Source organism: Bombina bombina, chromosome 5 (genome assembly GCF_027579735.1).
Source record: "Bombina bombina isolate aBomBom1 chromosome 5, aBomBom1.pri, whole genome shotgun sequence".
Taxonomy (NCBI): domain Eukaryota; kingdom Metazoa; phylum Chordata; class Amphibia; order Anura; family Bombinatoridae; genus Bombina; species Bombina bombina.
In genome coordinates this window covers 1,008,747,305-1,008,762,453 of record NC_069503.1, presented here as the reverse complement: position 1 = coordinate 1,008,762,453, position 15,149 = coordinate 1,008,747,305, and the positions used below count along the sequence as shown (strand labels likewise).

Sequence of the window (15,149 nt, the reverse complement as noted above, 5' to 3'; positions counted from 1 at the left end):
CAAACAGGTTTGAGTAAAAACCCAGGTCCTTGTTCTGCTGTTGAGAGACTCATTTTAGAAGGTCTTCTACGCAACTTAAGAATGGCCTGTCTCTTTATCTGTCTAAAAGATGAGACATGTGGAACCTTCCCCTTGGAGGATAGGTCCTTGAATTCCAGAAGATACCCATGAGACAATTTCTAACGCCCAGGGGGTCCGGAACAACTCTTGCCCAAGCCTGGCAAAGAGAGAAAGTCTGCCCCCCTCTACCTAGATCCGTCCCGGATCGGGGGCTATCCTTTCATGCTGTCTTGGTAGGCAGCAGCAGGCTTCTTGGCCTGTTTACCCTGTGTTCCAAGCCTTGCAATGGTTTCCATGCTGGTTTGGGCTGGGATGCGTTACCCTTCTTGCCTACGTGGCTGTAGAGGCAGAGCCAGAAGCGCCATGATTGCAAAACCAGAATTTTTCGCCGCTAATTTAGCTACCTGAAAAGCGGCATCTGTAATGAAAGAATTAGCCAACATCAGGGCGTGAATTCTCTCCATGACTTCATCATAAGAAGGTCTACCTTCTGGAGCAAAGTTTTCTAGTTCCTCAAACCAGAGAAAGCCGCTTGCAGTGGTTACAGGGAATAATGCAAGAAATTGGTTGAAGAAGAAAACCTTGTTGAACAAAAATTTTCTTAAGTAAGCCTTCTAATTTTTTATCCAATAGGATCCTTTGAAGGCGCAACTGTCTATGGTGTAGTTGTGCGCTTAGCTAGTGATTAGACTCAACTGCCCCCTCTACCTTAGGGACCGTCTGCACGCGTCCCCTCCTTTGGGCAACAAATGGGGAACATTTTCTTAAATATAGGGGGGGGGGGGGGCCACAAAAGGTACACCTGGTTTCTCCCACTCCCTAGTCACGCATATCCGCCACCCTCTTAGGTATCGGGAACAGCACTCAGTGTGTTACTGGGACCTCTAAGGAATTTGTCCCATTTTACACAATTTTTCTGGGACCACCAATGGGTCACAATCATCAAGTGTAGCTAGGACCTCCTTAAGCAGAGCGCGGAGGTGTTTCTAACCTTAAAATTTAAATGCTATGGTATCTGGCTCTGCCTGCTGAGAAACCTTTCCTGTATCAGAAATTTCTCCCTCAGACAGGCCCTCCCTCACCGCCAAGTCAGATTGATGTGAGGGGTACTACAGATAAATTATCAGCTGCGTCTGCTTGCTCATTTTCTGTATTTAAAACTGAGCTAATCACGCTTTCTAGGAAAAAGCTGGCAGTTTGGATTAAAAATGCTGCAAGTGAGAATTATCCATTACTGCTGCTAATTGTTGCAAAGTAATAGGAATTGGTGCGCTAGGATGTACTGGCATCGCTTGCGCGGGCATAGCTGGTGTTGACACAGGAGAGGATAGCGAACTATCCTCACTACCTTCAGCTAAAGAATCATCTTGGGCTACATCACTAAGCGTGACTGTTACGGTCCTTAAGCTGTTTGGACGCTATAGCACATTTCACACAAATTTAATGGGGGCACCGCCTTGGCCTTTAAACATACAGAACAAAGGCTATCTGAAGGGTCAGACATGTTGACAAGACTTAGACAGCACTACAATGCATAAAAAATAAATTTTTGAAAAAAAACGTTACTGTGTCTTTAAAATATAAAAGTGCAACACTTTTATTACTAAAACATCAAATAACCATCAAATAAACATCCGATTTAATGAAATTTTCACCACATTGTCTTAATGCTTTGAAAAGATTGCACACAAATTTTCAGACCAATTAACCCCGTAATGCCACAAACCGGAGTCTAAGAACAGCAATTAACCGGTTAAAAACACTACAGTCAATGCCACAGCCTCTACTGTGGCTTTTAACCTTCCTTAGGGATTATTTGAGTAAGAAATAAGCCTCTGAAGTCCTTTCTGAAGCTCTCTGGACTACCACACGTGAAGCTGCATGAACTGTGTAGCAAAAACAACTGCGCAACTGAGGCGCGAAAAGGAGGCCCCCTCCCTCTTGATTTCAGAGTGGTGGGGCCTTTTTGACTAGGTTAGGTGTCTAAATAAGATGCCAGGCGCCAAAATAAACCCCACAAGTGTTTTAAAAGTCTCAAAAACACCCTATACATACTGAATCATGCTAATAAAGCAATCGATTAAGCCCACAATAGTGTCAACCAGCTTTGAGCCCTTAATTTAAGCCATCATTTTATACAGAGTGAGAAAAATGTCTTACCTATCCCTGAAAGGATTTCTGACAGTCTTCTAGCATTACTTGGTCTTGTTAGAAAAAAGACTGATCATACCTTAAGCAGTTAAGCCTGCAAACTGTTACCCCCCAACTGAAGTTCTCCGGTATTCAACAGTCCTGCGTGGGAACAGCAATGGATTTTAGTTACTGGTGCAAAAATCATATTCCTCTCAGCAGAAATCTTCATCACTTTCTGCTTCAGAGTAAATAGTACAAGCCGGCACTATTTTAAAATAACAAACTCTTGATAGAAGAAATAAAAACTACAAATCTAACGACCACAAACTCTATTACCCTCCGGTGGAGATGCTACTTGTTTAGAGCGGCAAAGAGAATGGACTGGGGGGGCGGAGCCTGAGGGGAGCTATATGGATAGCTCTGCTGTGTGCTCTCTTTGCCACTTCCTGTAGGGATTGAGAATATCCCACAAGTAAGGATGAAGCTGTGGACCGGATACACCAATGTAGGAGAAATGTTGATTTTCCATTGTTCTCTCCAAGTATTGGTGATTGGTTTATGGACAGATATAAGATAAAGAAGCAGGTATATGTACACAATGTGATAAAGTAATGAGATCCGATTATACCTACAAGCTCAACCCATTTTATTAGGTTGTGGCTTCAAAACACAAAATCAGCCAATTCATATACACGAATAAGCCTTAAAAAAAAAGCAAATCTCATACTTTTATACTCTGCAGCAGGTAAAAAAAAAGTAATTAGAAACACATTAAGAGAAAGAAAATTTATGCTTACCTGATAAATTTATTTCTTTTGACACGATGAGTCCACGGATCATCTTAATTACTAATGAGATATTCACTTCCTGGTCAGCAGGAGGCGGCAAAGAGCACCATAGCAGAGCTGTTAAATAGCTCTTTCCCTCCCACTCTCCAGTCATTCGACCGAAGTTAAGGAAAGAAAAAAAAAGCCCAAGGTGCAGAGGTGTCTTAAGTTTAATACACCCAACAACCTGTCTTACAAGAACAGGGAAGGCCTTAGACTCATCGTGTCAAAAAAAGAAATACATTTATCAGGTAAGCATAAATTCTCTTTTTTTATGACACAAGTCCACGGATCATCTTAATTACTAATGGGATTCAATACCCAAGCTAGAGTACACAGATGATACGGGAGGGACAAGACCGGGAACATAAACGGAAGGCACCACTGCTTGAAGAACCTCTCTCCCAAAAGAAGACTGACTAAAGTCCTTAGGCGCCTGCAGGTAAAACTTTAAAGCACGGACCACATCCAAATTGTGCACAGGTCATTCCTTCTGAGAAGGATTAGGACAAAGGAGTAACAGTCTCCTGATTAATGTTCCGATCAGAAACAACCTTAGGAAGGAATCCTAATTTAGTACGTAAAACTACCTTATCTGAATGGAAAATAAGGTAAGGAGACTCATACTGCAATGCCGAGAGCTCCGATACTCTCTAAGCAGAAGAAATAGCAAGACATAAAACTTTCCAAGATAACTTAATAATTATGGAATGCATAGGCTCAAACGGAGTCCCTTGAAGAACTATGAGAACGAAATTAAGACTCCATGGAGGAGTAACGGGCTTGAACACAGGCCTAATCCTGACTAAGGCCTGGCAAAATGATTGTACATCTGGGACATCAGCCAGACGTTTGTGTAACAAAATTGATAAGGCCGAGATTTGACCATTTAGGGAACTTGTCGATAAACCTGTCTCCAAACCTTCTTGGAGAAAAGGCAAAATTCAAGGAATCCTAACTACTCCATGAGTAGCCCTTGAATTCACACCAATCGAGATATTTACGCCATATCTTATGGTAAATCTTTCTAGTTACAGGCTTACGAGCCTGAATCATGATCTTTATGAGCGAGCCAGAAAACCCCCGCTTGGATAAAACTAAGCGTTAAATCTCCAAGCAGTCAGCTTCAGAGAAACTAGATTTGGGGTGAAGGAAGGGCCCTTGAATTAGATGGTCCTTCCTCAACGGAAGTCTCCAAGGCTGGCAGAGATGACATGTCCACCAGTATCTGCATACCAAATCCTGCGAGGCCAAGCAGGAGCAATGAGGATCACTGATGCCCTCTCCTGCTTGATTCGAGCAATACCCGAGGAAGAAGCGCAAACGGAGGAAATAGGTATGGTAGACTGAAGGTCCGAGGAACCGCCAGAGCATCTATCAGTTCCGCTTGGGGGTCACTGGACCTCGACCCGTATCTCGGGAGCTTGGCATTCTGCCAAGATGCCATGCAATCTAATTCCGGCTGACACCACTTGAGAATCAGGCTGGAAAACACTCCCTCCCTGGATCAATGGAAGAATAGAACGAATAGTTTCCATCTTGAAGGACCGGAACCCTGAGAAATTTGTTTAGACACTTGAGGTCTAAAATTGGTCCTGAAGGTTCCCTCCTTTTTGGGAACCACAGATTGGAATAAAAAACCCTGACCCTGTTCTGGAATGGGAACAATTACCACCAGGGCGGAGAGGTCTCTTACACAATGTAAGAACACCTCTTTGCCTGGTCTGCAGATAATCTTGAAAGTAGAAACCTGCCTCTGGGAGGAAAACTTTTGAACTCCAATTTGTATCCGTGAGACATTATTTCTATGCCCAGGGATCCTGAACGTCCCGAACCCAAGCCTAAGCAAATGAAAGTCTGCCCCCTACCAGATCTGGTCCCGGATCGGGGACATGCCCCTTCATGCCGTTTTGGATTCAATAGCAGGCTTCTTGGATGTTTACCCTTATTCCAAGAATGGTTGGGTTCTCCATGTAGGCTTAGATTGTTCCTGCTTAGAGGAGGAAACATTTCCAATGAAATTTCTAAAAGGAATGAAAATTACTCGGTCATCCTTTTTGTTTCTCTTATCCTGAGGGAGATGACCCTTGCCTCCCGTGATAGAGATAATTTCTGTCAGGCCAGGTCCAAACAAGGTCTTCCCCTTGTAAGGAATCGCTAGAAGCTTAGACTTAGACACATCCGCAGACCAAGGCTTTAACCATAAGGCTCTGCGGGCTAGAATAGAGAAACCCGAAATCTTAAATCCCAGTTTAATAATTTGAAGGGAAGTGTCCATAATAAAGGCATTAGCTAGCTTCAGAGCTTTTATCCTGTCTTGGATCTCCAAGTAAGTCTCAGTCCTGAGAGACAGTGCATCAAACCAATATGCTGCCGCACTAGTGACGGTAGCAATGCACGCAGCTGGCTGCCATTGCAGACCCTGGTGAACATAAATCTTAAGTAAACCCTTTAACTTCTTGTCCATAGGATCTTTGAAAGCACAACTATCCTCTATGGGAATAGTAGTTCTTTTGGCTAAGGTGGAAACAGCCCCTTCCACCTTAGGAACTGTTTGCCAAGCTTCATTGAAAGAGTCAGTTATGGGAAACATCTTAAAAATAGGAGAGGGAGAAAAGGGTATGCCTAGGTCTCTCCCACTCCTTAGTAATGATCTCCGAAGCTCGCTGAGTAAGAAGGAACCTTGAAATATCTGTCCAATTTACTAGACTTCGTAGGGGCAACCACTACTGTGGGAGTCAATAGAATAAAGTGCTAAATGAGTTACAGCGCTACAAGGCCCTAAGGAAAGGGTATTGGCTAAAGATGGTGTCCACGATTGGTTATACTATCTGATTGGTGTGTCCAAATTATATTATACAAATAACCAAAGGGTCTAAATACAAAGATAATTATAATAGATCAAATACTCCTATAGCTTGGTTTAAACATTTAATATGACATAGAAAGTTTAAAATCCTTTGCAATATAAGCGTACATAAAATACATAGAATACAATTACAAAAAATTTAAACAATATCTGGTAGTACCGTTTGCATGTACATGGAATAAAAAAGGTCCAGTATAAAATAAAGTCCTGAAAGTCCAAAGAACAGTTATATGATCCTATGATATATCGAACTTGTATAATGTCCCAATGCTGGTGTATTCGAGCTTATTGAAGAAAGTAAAACCACTCAATGATATATGAAAAAATGTGAAAGAATAATTTGCATATAGATCTCCTTCCAAAATAGAAAAAACAGAAAATCTAAAATTACAGTATGTGAATCACAACTGTGTGTGAAAAAATAAAAAATGGAAAAATTGAAAATCAAAATGCAAAATCGAAATTGAAACAAGTGATAAAGTGAAAAAATATAAATAAAAATGGTGGGGTGTACACCAAAAAATAAGCTTGGTGGATGTCTAATGTGTCCTTAAAAACAGAACAAACTGTTCCCAAAAAAGATCTGTGATAACTCAATGTGTATCCAAACAAGTGTGGTTATATAATTCTGAGTGTTGATCCTCTTCTTAAGGTATGTGTTTAAACTTTGGTGATTTCATCTTGGACCTATAAAATGGTACAAAACCAGTCTTGAGAAAGGTTCTTTGCGAACCGAAACGCGTTGACTAACTGGTATTACGGCTCAGGATTTCAGTTGGTGAGTTCATTACCTTTACTCCTATTTTTTAAGTAGCTTTATTGCACTATGTTTGTTTTATAGGACACAGACATCCACCAATGCTTATTTTGGTGTACACCCACCATTTTTATTTATATTTTTTCACTTTATCACTTGTTTCAATTTCGATTTTGCATTTTGATTTTCAATTTTTTATTTTTTCACACACAGTTGTGATTCACATGCTGTAATTTTAGATTTTCTGTTTTTTCTATTTTGGAAGGAGATCTATATGCAAATTATTCTTTCACATTTTTTCATATATCATTGAGTGGTTTACTTTCTTCAATAAGCTCGAATACACCAGCATTGGGACATTATACAAGTTCGATATATCATAGGATCATATAACTGTTCTTTGGACTTTCAGGACTTTATTTTTATACTGGACCTTTTTTATTCCATGTACATGAAACGGTACTACCAGATATTGTTTTAATTTTTTGTAATTGTATTCTATGTATTTTATGTACGCTTATATTGCTAAGGATTTTAAACTTTATATGTCATATTAAATGTTTAAACCAAGCTATAGGAGTATTTGATCTATTATAATTATCTTTGTATTTATACCCTTTGGTTATTTGTATTATATAATTTGAAACACCAATCACAGATAGTATAACCAATCGTGGACACCATCTTTAGCCACATACCCTTTCCTTAGGGCCTTGTAGCGCTGTACTCATTTAGCACTTTATTCTATTGTCATTTTGGGATCCGGTAGGGAGATTCCACATTTGGAGTATAGCTTGTATGGTTGAGATCTTGGCGCTGCAAGATACATCTTCATATCACTCTTGTTGAGTCAGTCGTCCAAAGTAACCAAAACCTCCCTAAGCAACAGGCGGAGAGGTGTTCTAGTTTAAACCTAAAAGTTACAACCTCCAAGTCCGTCAGAGGCAAACTTTTTAAATCTAAAATTTCACCTTCAGATGGAACTGCAGTACCCTCCTCTTCAGGTCCTTGGGAGGGCACCTCAGAAATTGCCACAATTGCATCTGAACCTCACTTACTGAATGTCTGGTTTTCCTCTTACGTTTGCCCTGCAACATTGGGAAAGCAGACAATGCATCAGAAATTGTAGAAGACATAAGGGAAGCTATGTCTTTTAAGGTAACTCCAGCGGGAGCTAGAGCAGAAGTGCAGGGCACTGCTTGTGCGGGCGGTAAAATTTGGGACGTTTGGGGAGAAAGCTGCGGCATACCTTGAACCTTGTCATTAGACTCTTGGACAGCATCCGCTTTTGAAAAGTTGCTCAGGAAAAATCTTTTCCCTATAACTTAAAGTCCTCAATACGTGGACAGAAAAGGGATTGGGGTTCCACATTTGCATCAAAACACAAGGAGCAAGTGACACTTTGCAAGTCTCCTTGGTCCATACTGAACCACAACAATATGCAATAAAAACTTTAATTTTGACACAAAAAGTTTGAATGCAAAAACGTTACTGTCCCTTTAAGTTTAAAAATGTAACTTACTGCGTGTGTAAAAACATGTCTAAATGACCATACACTAATAAAAATGACACCCCTACACCTGCCTACCTGACTGCAAGACCAGAGACCTCTTTCTCCCTCCTGGCAAGCAATCCAGACTCGACAGGGGAACGATTCAGCTACCCTCCGGACCTAGAAACGCTTGATCAGTCAGAAACATGCATTTCTAGGCAGAGTAAATTATCCGGTCTGTACTGTGTCTTCAGATAGAGGTGCAGTGAAAAAGCGTGCAATACAGAAAGATCCGCCTATCGTAGGCGTGGCTAACAGTAAAAACTCTCCCGTCGTTATTTCGTATTAAAAATAACGCCATGATAAAAAAAAACACCAGAGTCATCAAAAGTGCTTATCTCCCAGCCCCAGTGCCTGCTAAACGCAGTCTAGTTCTCTCAGACTCAGAGCTTTCATTGTCCCCTAATAAAGAGCCTTATACCATAAGCCCTTTATGTAGTGTAATGATATATAGTAAAGTGCTCCTTTTCCTCTAAGTGTCCCAGAAAAATAACATAGCACTTACCTCATATGTCTGCCTAACAGCAAAGGCAGTTCACCAGGTTTGAGGGGTCCTATCCCCCACATGGACCTGTGAAGAAAAAGAAATTCCTGAATAAATATTCCTCAGGTTTTCAGGGTTAGGGCAGCAATATATGGGAGGCGCAGTGAGAATGATGTCCCACAAGTTAGACTGATATGGACTACGGCTACGCCCTAGAACAAAGCAGCACAGTCCTGCACTACTTTAAAAATAATAAACTCTTGATTGAAGAATCTTTTCTAACACCTCACTTTACCACTTCCTATTACTAACGTAGGCAAAGAGAATAACTGGAGTGGGAGGGAAGGGAGGAGCTATTTAACAGCTCTGCTGTGTTGCTCTTTGCCACCTCATGCTGACCAGGAGGTGAATATCCCATTAGTAATTAAGATGATCCGTGGACTCGTGTCAAAAAAGACAATTTTGTAGTTTACTGTCCCTACAGTAGCAAAATAGCAACATGTAAGACGTGTCATCTAGGAGAACAAGTTTTTCTGTTTAGAGTGAACAATGTAACACCATTCATGTAAAACCATAGTATAAAGGATTTTTTTTTTTTAAATAACTGCCCTTTTACAGGTAATTAAGCAAAGTTGGCCACAAACTATTTTCTTCACTAAACTACATAGATAGAAAAGTCAAGACAAAATAGAAATTTACATGGGGCAATTCAAATTTTAATAAGATAATTTTAGCAATATACTTCCATTAGCAAAAATGCTTCTAGTAAAAATTAAATTTTCTCAACGGCATACGCACACATGCTGCGAGGGACCATACACCAGCTTTCAAGCAGCTGGTGGTGGTGGTATGTCAAGGGTAGGTGCACTTAATGAGATTTGGGAGAATGGGTTGACAATACTCTACAACCATTAGTAGTTAATCTACCAGTTACCTAAGAGACACAAAGCATCTCTTACTAAAAGTACATGTGGGGTGGGAGTCGTCCTATAGATGGCTAACCATAGATGCCAGTTGATTATATTCCTGAATCGCTTACCATCTTGGTTAAAGGAAGTTGAATTTTTTTAAAAGAACACTACCTTTAATGATGAATTATATACATTCTACAGATATTTGAGTATTAGTTGACTCAATTTTTTTCAATTTGGGGACAATTTTATCTTCAGAGATGTGGAACTGCTGTGTGCCGAATTTGGGCCATCTAATGCCAACCTATATTTTGGTTTAAATCCTATCCGATATAGTCATGTATGTACACTACATAATGTAAATTTGTTCATATGGAACAGGAGTGAGAATGAGGAAAAGAAATGTGTTGAATATTTAAACTATCTTAACCTCAAGTTCACATTTGAATATGGGGCACATACAAATATATTTAGACGTTCTAGCCACTGGAATTATGGAATTAAAGTGAAAGGTGAACTATACAGGAAGTAAATGCAATTCGATCCTTAGAGCAGATTCATTAATAAAAAATTTAGAAATATTAAAATTGCATTCTATTTTGGGTTGATTATTAAAGAGTGGGTGCAATTTTATAGCCAGGAGAGTGCCCACTTTAGGAGATGGCCTTGTTGAGTATGTATATAACGTATATTACTTTAGATTAAGCTGCAAATATCCTGCACCCTTTCTATATCATGCAGGAGTAACCGTAAAAAAAGTATTTTAAAATGATTTGCCAAGCTCTGCCCACATCACAATCTGGGCTGCATCTATGCACTCTGCTGAATAGCATTGACAGTCTGTTGAATCCAATTAGTGAGTCTTTTGTAACTAGTGAAGCCTTTAATGCAGCCCAGATTGCAATGTCATCAGTGGGCGGAGCTTGACAGCAATTTCAAAGTGACCAGAAACAAGTCATTTTAAAATAACCTTTTTACGGTTACCATAGTAAGGCTGCAGGGCTATTTGCAGCATAATCTAAAAGGTAAGACTTAAAGATAATTAAGGCGTCGACTGTACCTTTAAGTAAAAAAAGGTTCCTTCAGATGCGGACAAAATCCTTGTTTGGTTTGAAAATATATGACTGAGACCAGTTTATGTCCGCTAACACTAAGAAAATGTACAAATTGAGATATAGAATGGACTGCAAATGGCTAAAGATAGATTAAGAGATCATTTGAAGGATATTGACACTACTCCCCCCTCACACTACAATAGGGAAATACTTTTTAACAGCATGAGGAAAGAAAGGCAGGTCCTTCAAAATCAGACTTTATACCCAAGAACCCTAGAGGAGGGAATAGAGATTTAGGCAGTTAACAAAGAGGCAAGAGATATTTTTCTTAGAAACTAGAGAACCATAAAGCTAAACAGTGAGATGTAGACTTATTTGTGGGATAACTGAAAAGACTTAATAAATAAATATGTATAAATCATGACAGTAATAATTGGTTCCTTGAGAGAGGACGTCTTTTGAACTTATGTCGCATAAGTAAAAAGTTTGAGTATACTATTTACAGAACACTTGGTAACTAATGCATATTTTGGTATTACTATGCTTTAAACTACCTTTAAAATCCAAAAATTGACAATAGAGGCTATATTTCTTCACTATGAAGCTACATTCTTATTTATTATTTTTCTTAGTTTTTTAATTGTACATAAGGTTTAATTAGATTGTACAATAGTAAGAAAATCACATGCAAGTAGGGTTGCACCGATTCTATTTTGACCGAGTACAAGTACCGAAAGTTGTTTTCGAATACTCGCCGATACCAATTACCGATACTTTTTTTTTATGTCATGTGAGTTTACCAAACACAATACAGACTAATTATTTAAGATTCCTTCTATATAATGATAAAGGACTGCAATTCAAAAGTAATTATGAAATAATAAAACTGTTTTATTTGTCAAAGTTCACTGAACATGTTTATAAATAAAAAATATTACAATAAAATATTACATTTAAAGGGGTGATGCAATTGGGTTGTAGGGATGTTATATAACATCAATTTGACATTTGTATGGAGGTTCGACTCTAAGTTGAACAGTCTTTCACTTTCCACACTACTGCATGGGGCAGAAAGATATTTTTGGCCCATTTTAGCCAGAGCTGGAAATCTGTTTATTAACTGCCCAGTACTTCAGGGGTTTATCTGAACGAGGTACAGTGATCTCTCCTACAATAATACAAATAACAGCGATTTGTATTGGCAGAACAGTAGTAAACAATGTTTAGTTTAGTCTCCACGCCAGTTTAAAATGAAATGGGAACATGCAGTTTAAAAAAAAAGCCACAAGATAGCATATGGGTAGGAAGTGGAGGTATCGGTGCATTTGCACAAGTACTCATGCAAATACTTGGTATCGGTACCGATACTAGTATCTGTGCAACCCTACATGCAAGAGTAATAGACTTATAGTAACATATGTATTGAGGACCAAAACATTGAGACTCTGGTAATTACATTGTATATTTAAAAATTCCACCTAAGCCGACAAATAGAGATTTTGCTAGTTGGCAACTGGTTATGTCATCTGAAGTTTGTTTTTCTAAATATTGAGCCCCTATTTGGGAATTGCATTACTAAACGAATGAGATGAAAGGGTATGATTAACCAATTAGATAATAGTAATATGGGTAAAAGGATTGGTGTATTTAAGGGCAGTTTACCATCTTTGAAAAAGCACAAGAGCAAAAAGTGTCAGATTATATAGACAAAATGCGCAAGAGCGCAAAAAGTGTCAGATTATGTAGCCATTTGGGATTAACTAAACTACATATGTATTGTATTAATAGTTTACGTGATAAATAAGTTTTGAATTTTTAACTAGCAATTTTTTTTCTTTGGCTGCTCAACATTGGGATGTCGACATATGGATTACCTATAATTGGTTTGAGAGCCTCGTCTAAAGAATCATATTTGTGGTATTAATGAATGTGATGCATTAAGGCAACACCACAGAGACCCTGCACAGCATAGAAACCCTGGACTTTCTAAAGGGTAAGTGAAAGCATTACAACTTGTCTTATGAACTGGCGGTGATGAGTATATTTTATGTGAAGACTTAAAGGGACACTCAGGTCAAATTAAATTTTCATGATTCAGATACAGCATGTAATTTTAAACAACTTTCCAATTAACTTCCATTAAAAAAAAGTGCACATTCTTTTATAGTTACACTTTGAGGCACCAGCGACTACTGAGCATGTGCAAGAATTCAGACTATAGGTATATGCATTTGTGATTGGCCGATTGCCATCACATGGTACAGGGGGAGTGGAAATATACATAACTGAAATTTGTTAGAAAATGTACTACTCATTTGAAATTCAGAGTAAATACTATCGTATTGTCTTGTTATCTTGCATTTGTTTATTATGCAAATCTACTTTTTTATGGCACCCTAACAAATATAAATTTCTTTAAAAACAATAACCCCAAATATTTACAGTTTTGAAAACCACATCAACTTACTTTTTGTGCATCCTCATGCCTTTCAAAGCTAACAAAGCCAAAGCCCTTGGATTTTCCACTGTCGTCAGTCATAACTTTAACACTAAGGGCTGGACCTGAGAATAGGATTACATTAACATTTTAGATATGCATTGCAACAGACCTAAAACAAGTCTTAATTACAAAAAAAACAAAGGGCCAAGGCCAAGTTTTAAAAGAAGAACCTATTTTTTGTGTGTATGTATAGCAGTGGCACCGTGGCTCTTGAAAATTAGGCCCTCTCAAGTCCTGGGTTACACTATGCACATCTATAGAGTAACCAAGCAGTTAAGCTTATATCAAATCTTTGAACCTTGGGTTGAAAGATACCAGGTGTTATGAAGGGTAAAAACAGGCATATTAGTAAGACCAGATAGTACGCAATTAAACCAAATATGTTGTAATACTAGAAAGTATTGCAATACCCTCACCCATCTACTTAATGCCAACAGTCTGGAAACTGTTTCTTGACACTGTCTAAGCTACACCCATTACTGCAAGGTAACATTACATCACTGTACAAAAAAAAACCTTTACACAGTGCCATAAAATTATTCATGCCTACATTAGTTAAAGCTGCAAAATATTACCATATTTGCCAAACATTTCCTTAAGCCTTTCATCATCCATATCTTCCCCAAAATTCTTAATATAAACGTTGGTGAACTCCTTTGCCCTGGCTCCAAGCTCAGCCTCACGCTCCTTACGTGACTTGAACCGCCCAACAAACCTTTGTGGCAAAAAAAAAAATGATTTTACACTTTAAATACACAGAATTCTGTCTTTATAGAACATGCATGGATTTAAAGAAACATTGTAGCCAATCTGACATTTTAGTCACTTAATATGCACTTGAATATTGTGCCCGGATATGAATTTTCTTGTCAGATGCATTTCCCTGAGTTAGACAGATGAGTGGAGTTTTAAAGAACATGACCTACCGAATACATACACTTTTTTAAAAGGACATAACACATTGCAATTACAAGAATTTTCTGAAGCATTGCAACAAACTGACATGCCAATTGCTTTTCAACGGGCACACTCCCCAAAAATGCCTTACTTGAGGAAGCCAATCTAGAATTTCTGTGTCTGTCTCGTTAGACCGGGAGAATGACAGCTCTTGGCTACACGTGATTGGCTGTGTGCAGGCAGGACTGCACGCGAGTGCAATGGAGGGCTCACGTGCAATGTTAAATTCCAGCAGCGATTTGCTGCCTTCCACAGGAGAGCTGGGGTGCGTACAGGGGCAAATAATTATGCCCCTGTCCGTCCAAAATAGATATATCGAGCCCATGTGCCTCAGGAATAAAATCAAAAACTAGTCTGCTAAAATAAAAATGCCTAATACTTTATGCAAATACATGATATACATTATAAATATTTAGATTATTTTTTTTACAATTATATTAGTAGTTTAAATACTGAAGATCTAATTGTAAAGGTTTAGATTCCATAAGTTGAGCCATGTTGAACTAGGTTTTTATTTATCTTGTCTTCTGCTAACAATTAGGAGCAGATATAAATTTAGCAAGAGTTTATGCAAAATAGGCTGTGTGGAATCTCCGATATATAATCTTAGGCAATACAAGGCTGTGTGGAACATGTTTTATATTTCTCCCTAATTGTTCTCAGGAGAGAGAACAGAAAAACTTAAATTCAAACATGGCGGCTCCAATTACTTCAGCAAAGCAAAAAAATTTCAGCCGAATTACAGGAAAAGGGGACAAAAGGGGACAAAATAAGTATTTATATTAGGATCTGTTTATTAACCTTTAATGGCTATTTTGTTTAAATATTTCTAACCAAGCATGAAAAAAATAATCCTATTTTGGTACAAAAGAATTTAGAGAAACACTTAATGACAAGTCTTGTACTGCACATAATCTGTTACTTACACTTTGCGGTCATTTAGAAGCATGCCATTCATTTTATCAATTGCTCTTTCGGCTGCCTCCTGTGTCTCAAAATGTACAAATCCATAGCCCTTTGAGCCATTCTCATCACACACAACCT

General features: G+C 38.6%; 1 protein-coding gene across 1 annotated transcript in view; it reads right to left on the bottom strand.

Moving 5' to 3' along the window:
• PABPC1 (poly(A) binding protein cytoplasmic 1) overlaps window positions 1-15,149 on the bottom strand; it is a 68,633-nt gene that overhangs the window by 35,606 nt on the left and 17,878 nt on the right. The window contains 3 exon segments of the mRNA XM_053715251.1: window positions 13,116-13,210; window positions 13,724-13,863; window positions 15,032-15,147. Of these exon segments, the coding sequence (XP_053571226.1) occupies window positions 13,116-13,210; window positions 13,724-13,863; window positions 15,032-15,147 (351 nt within the window).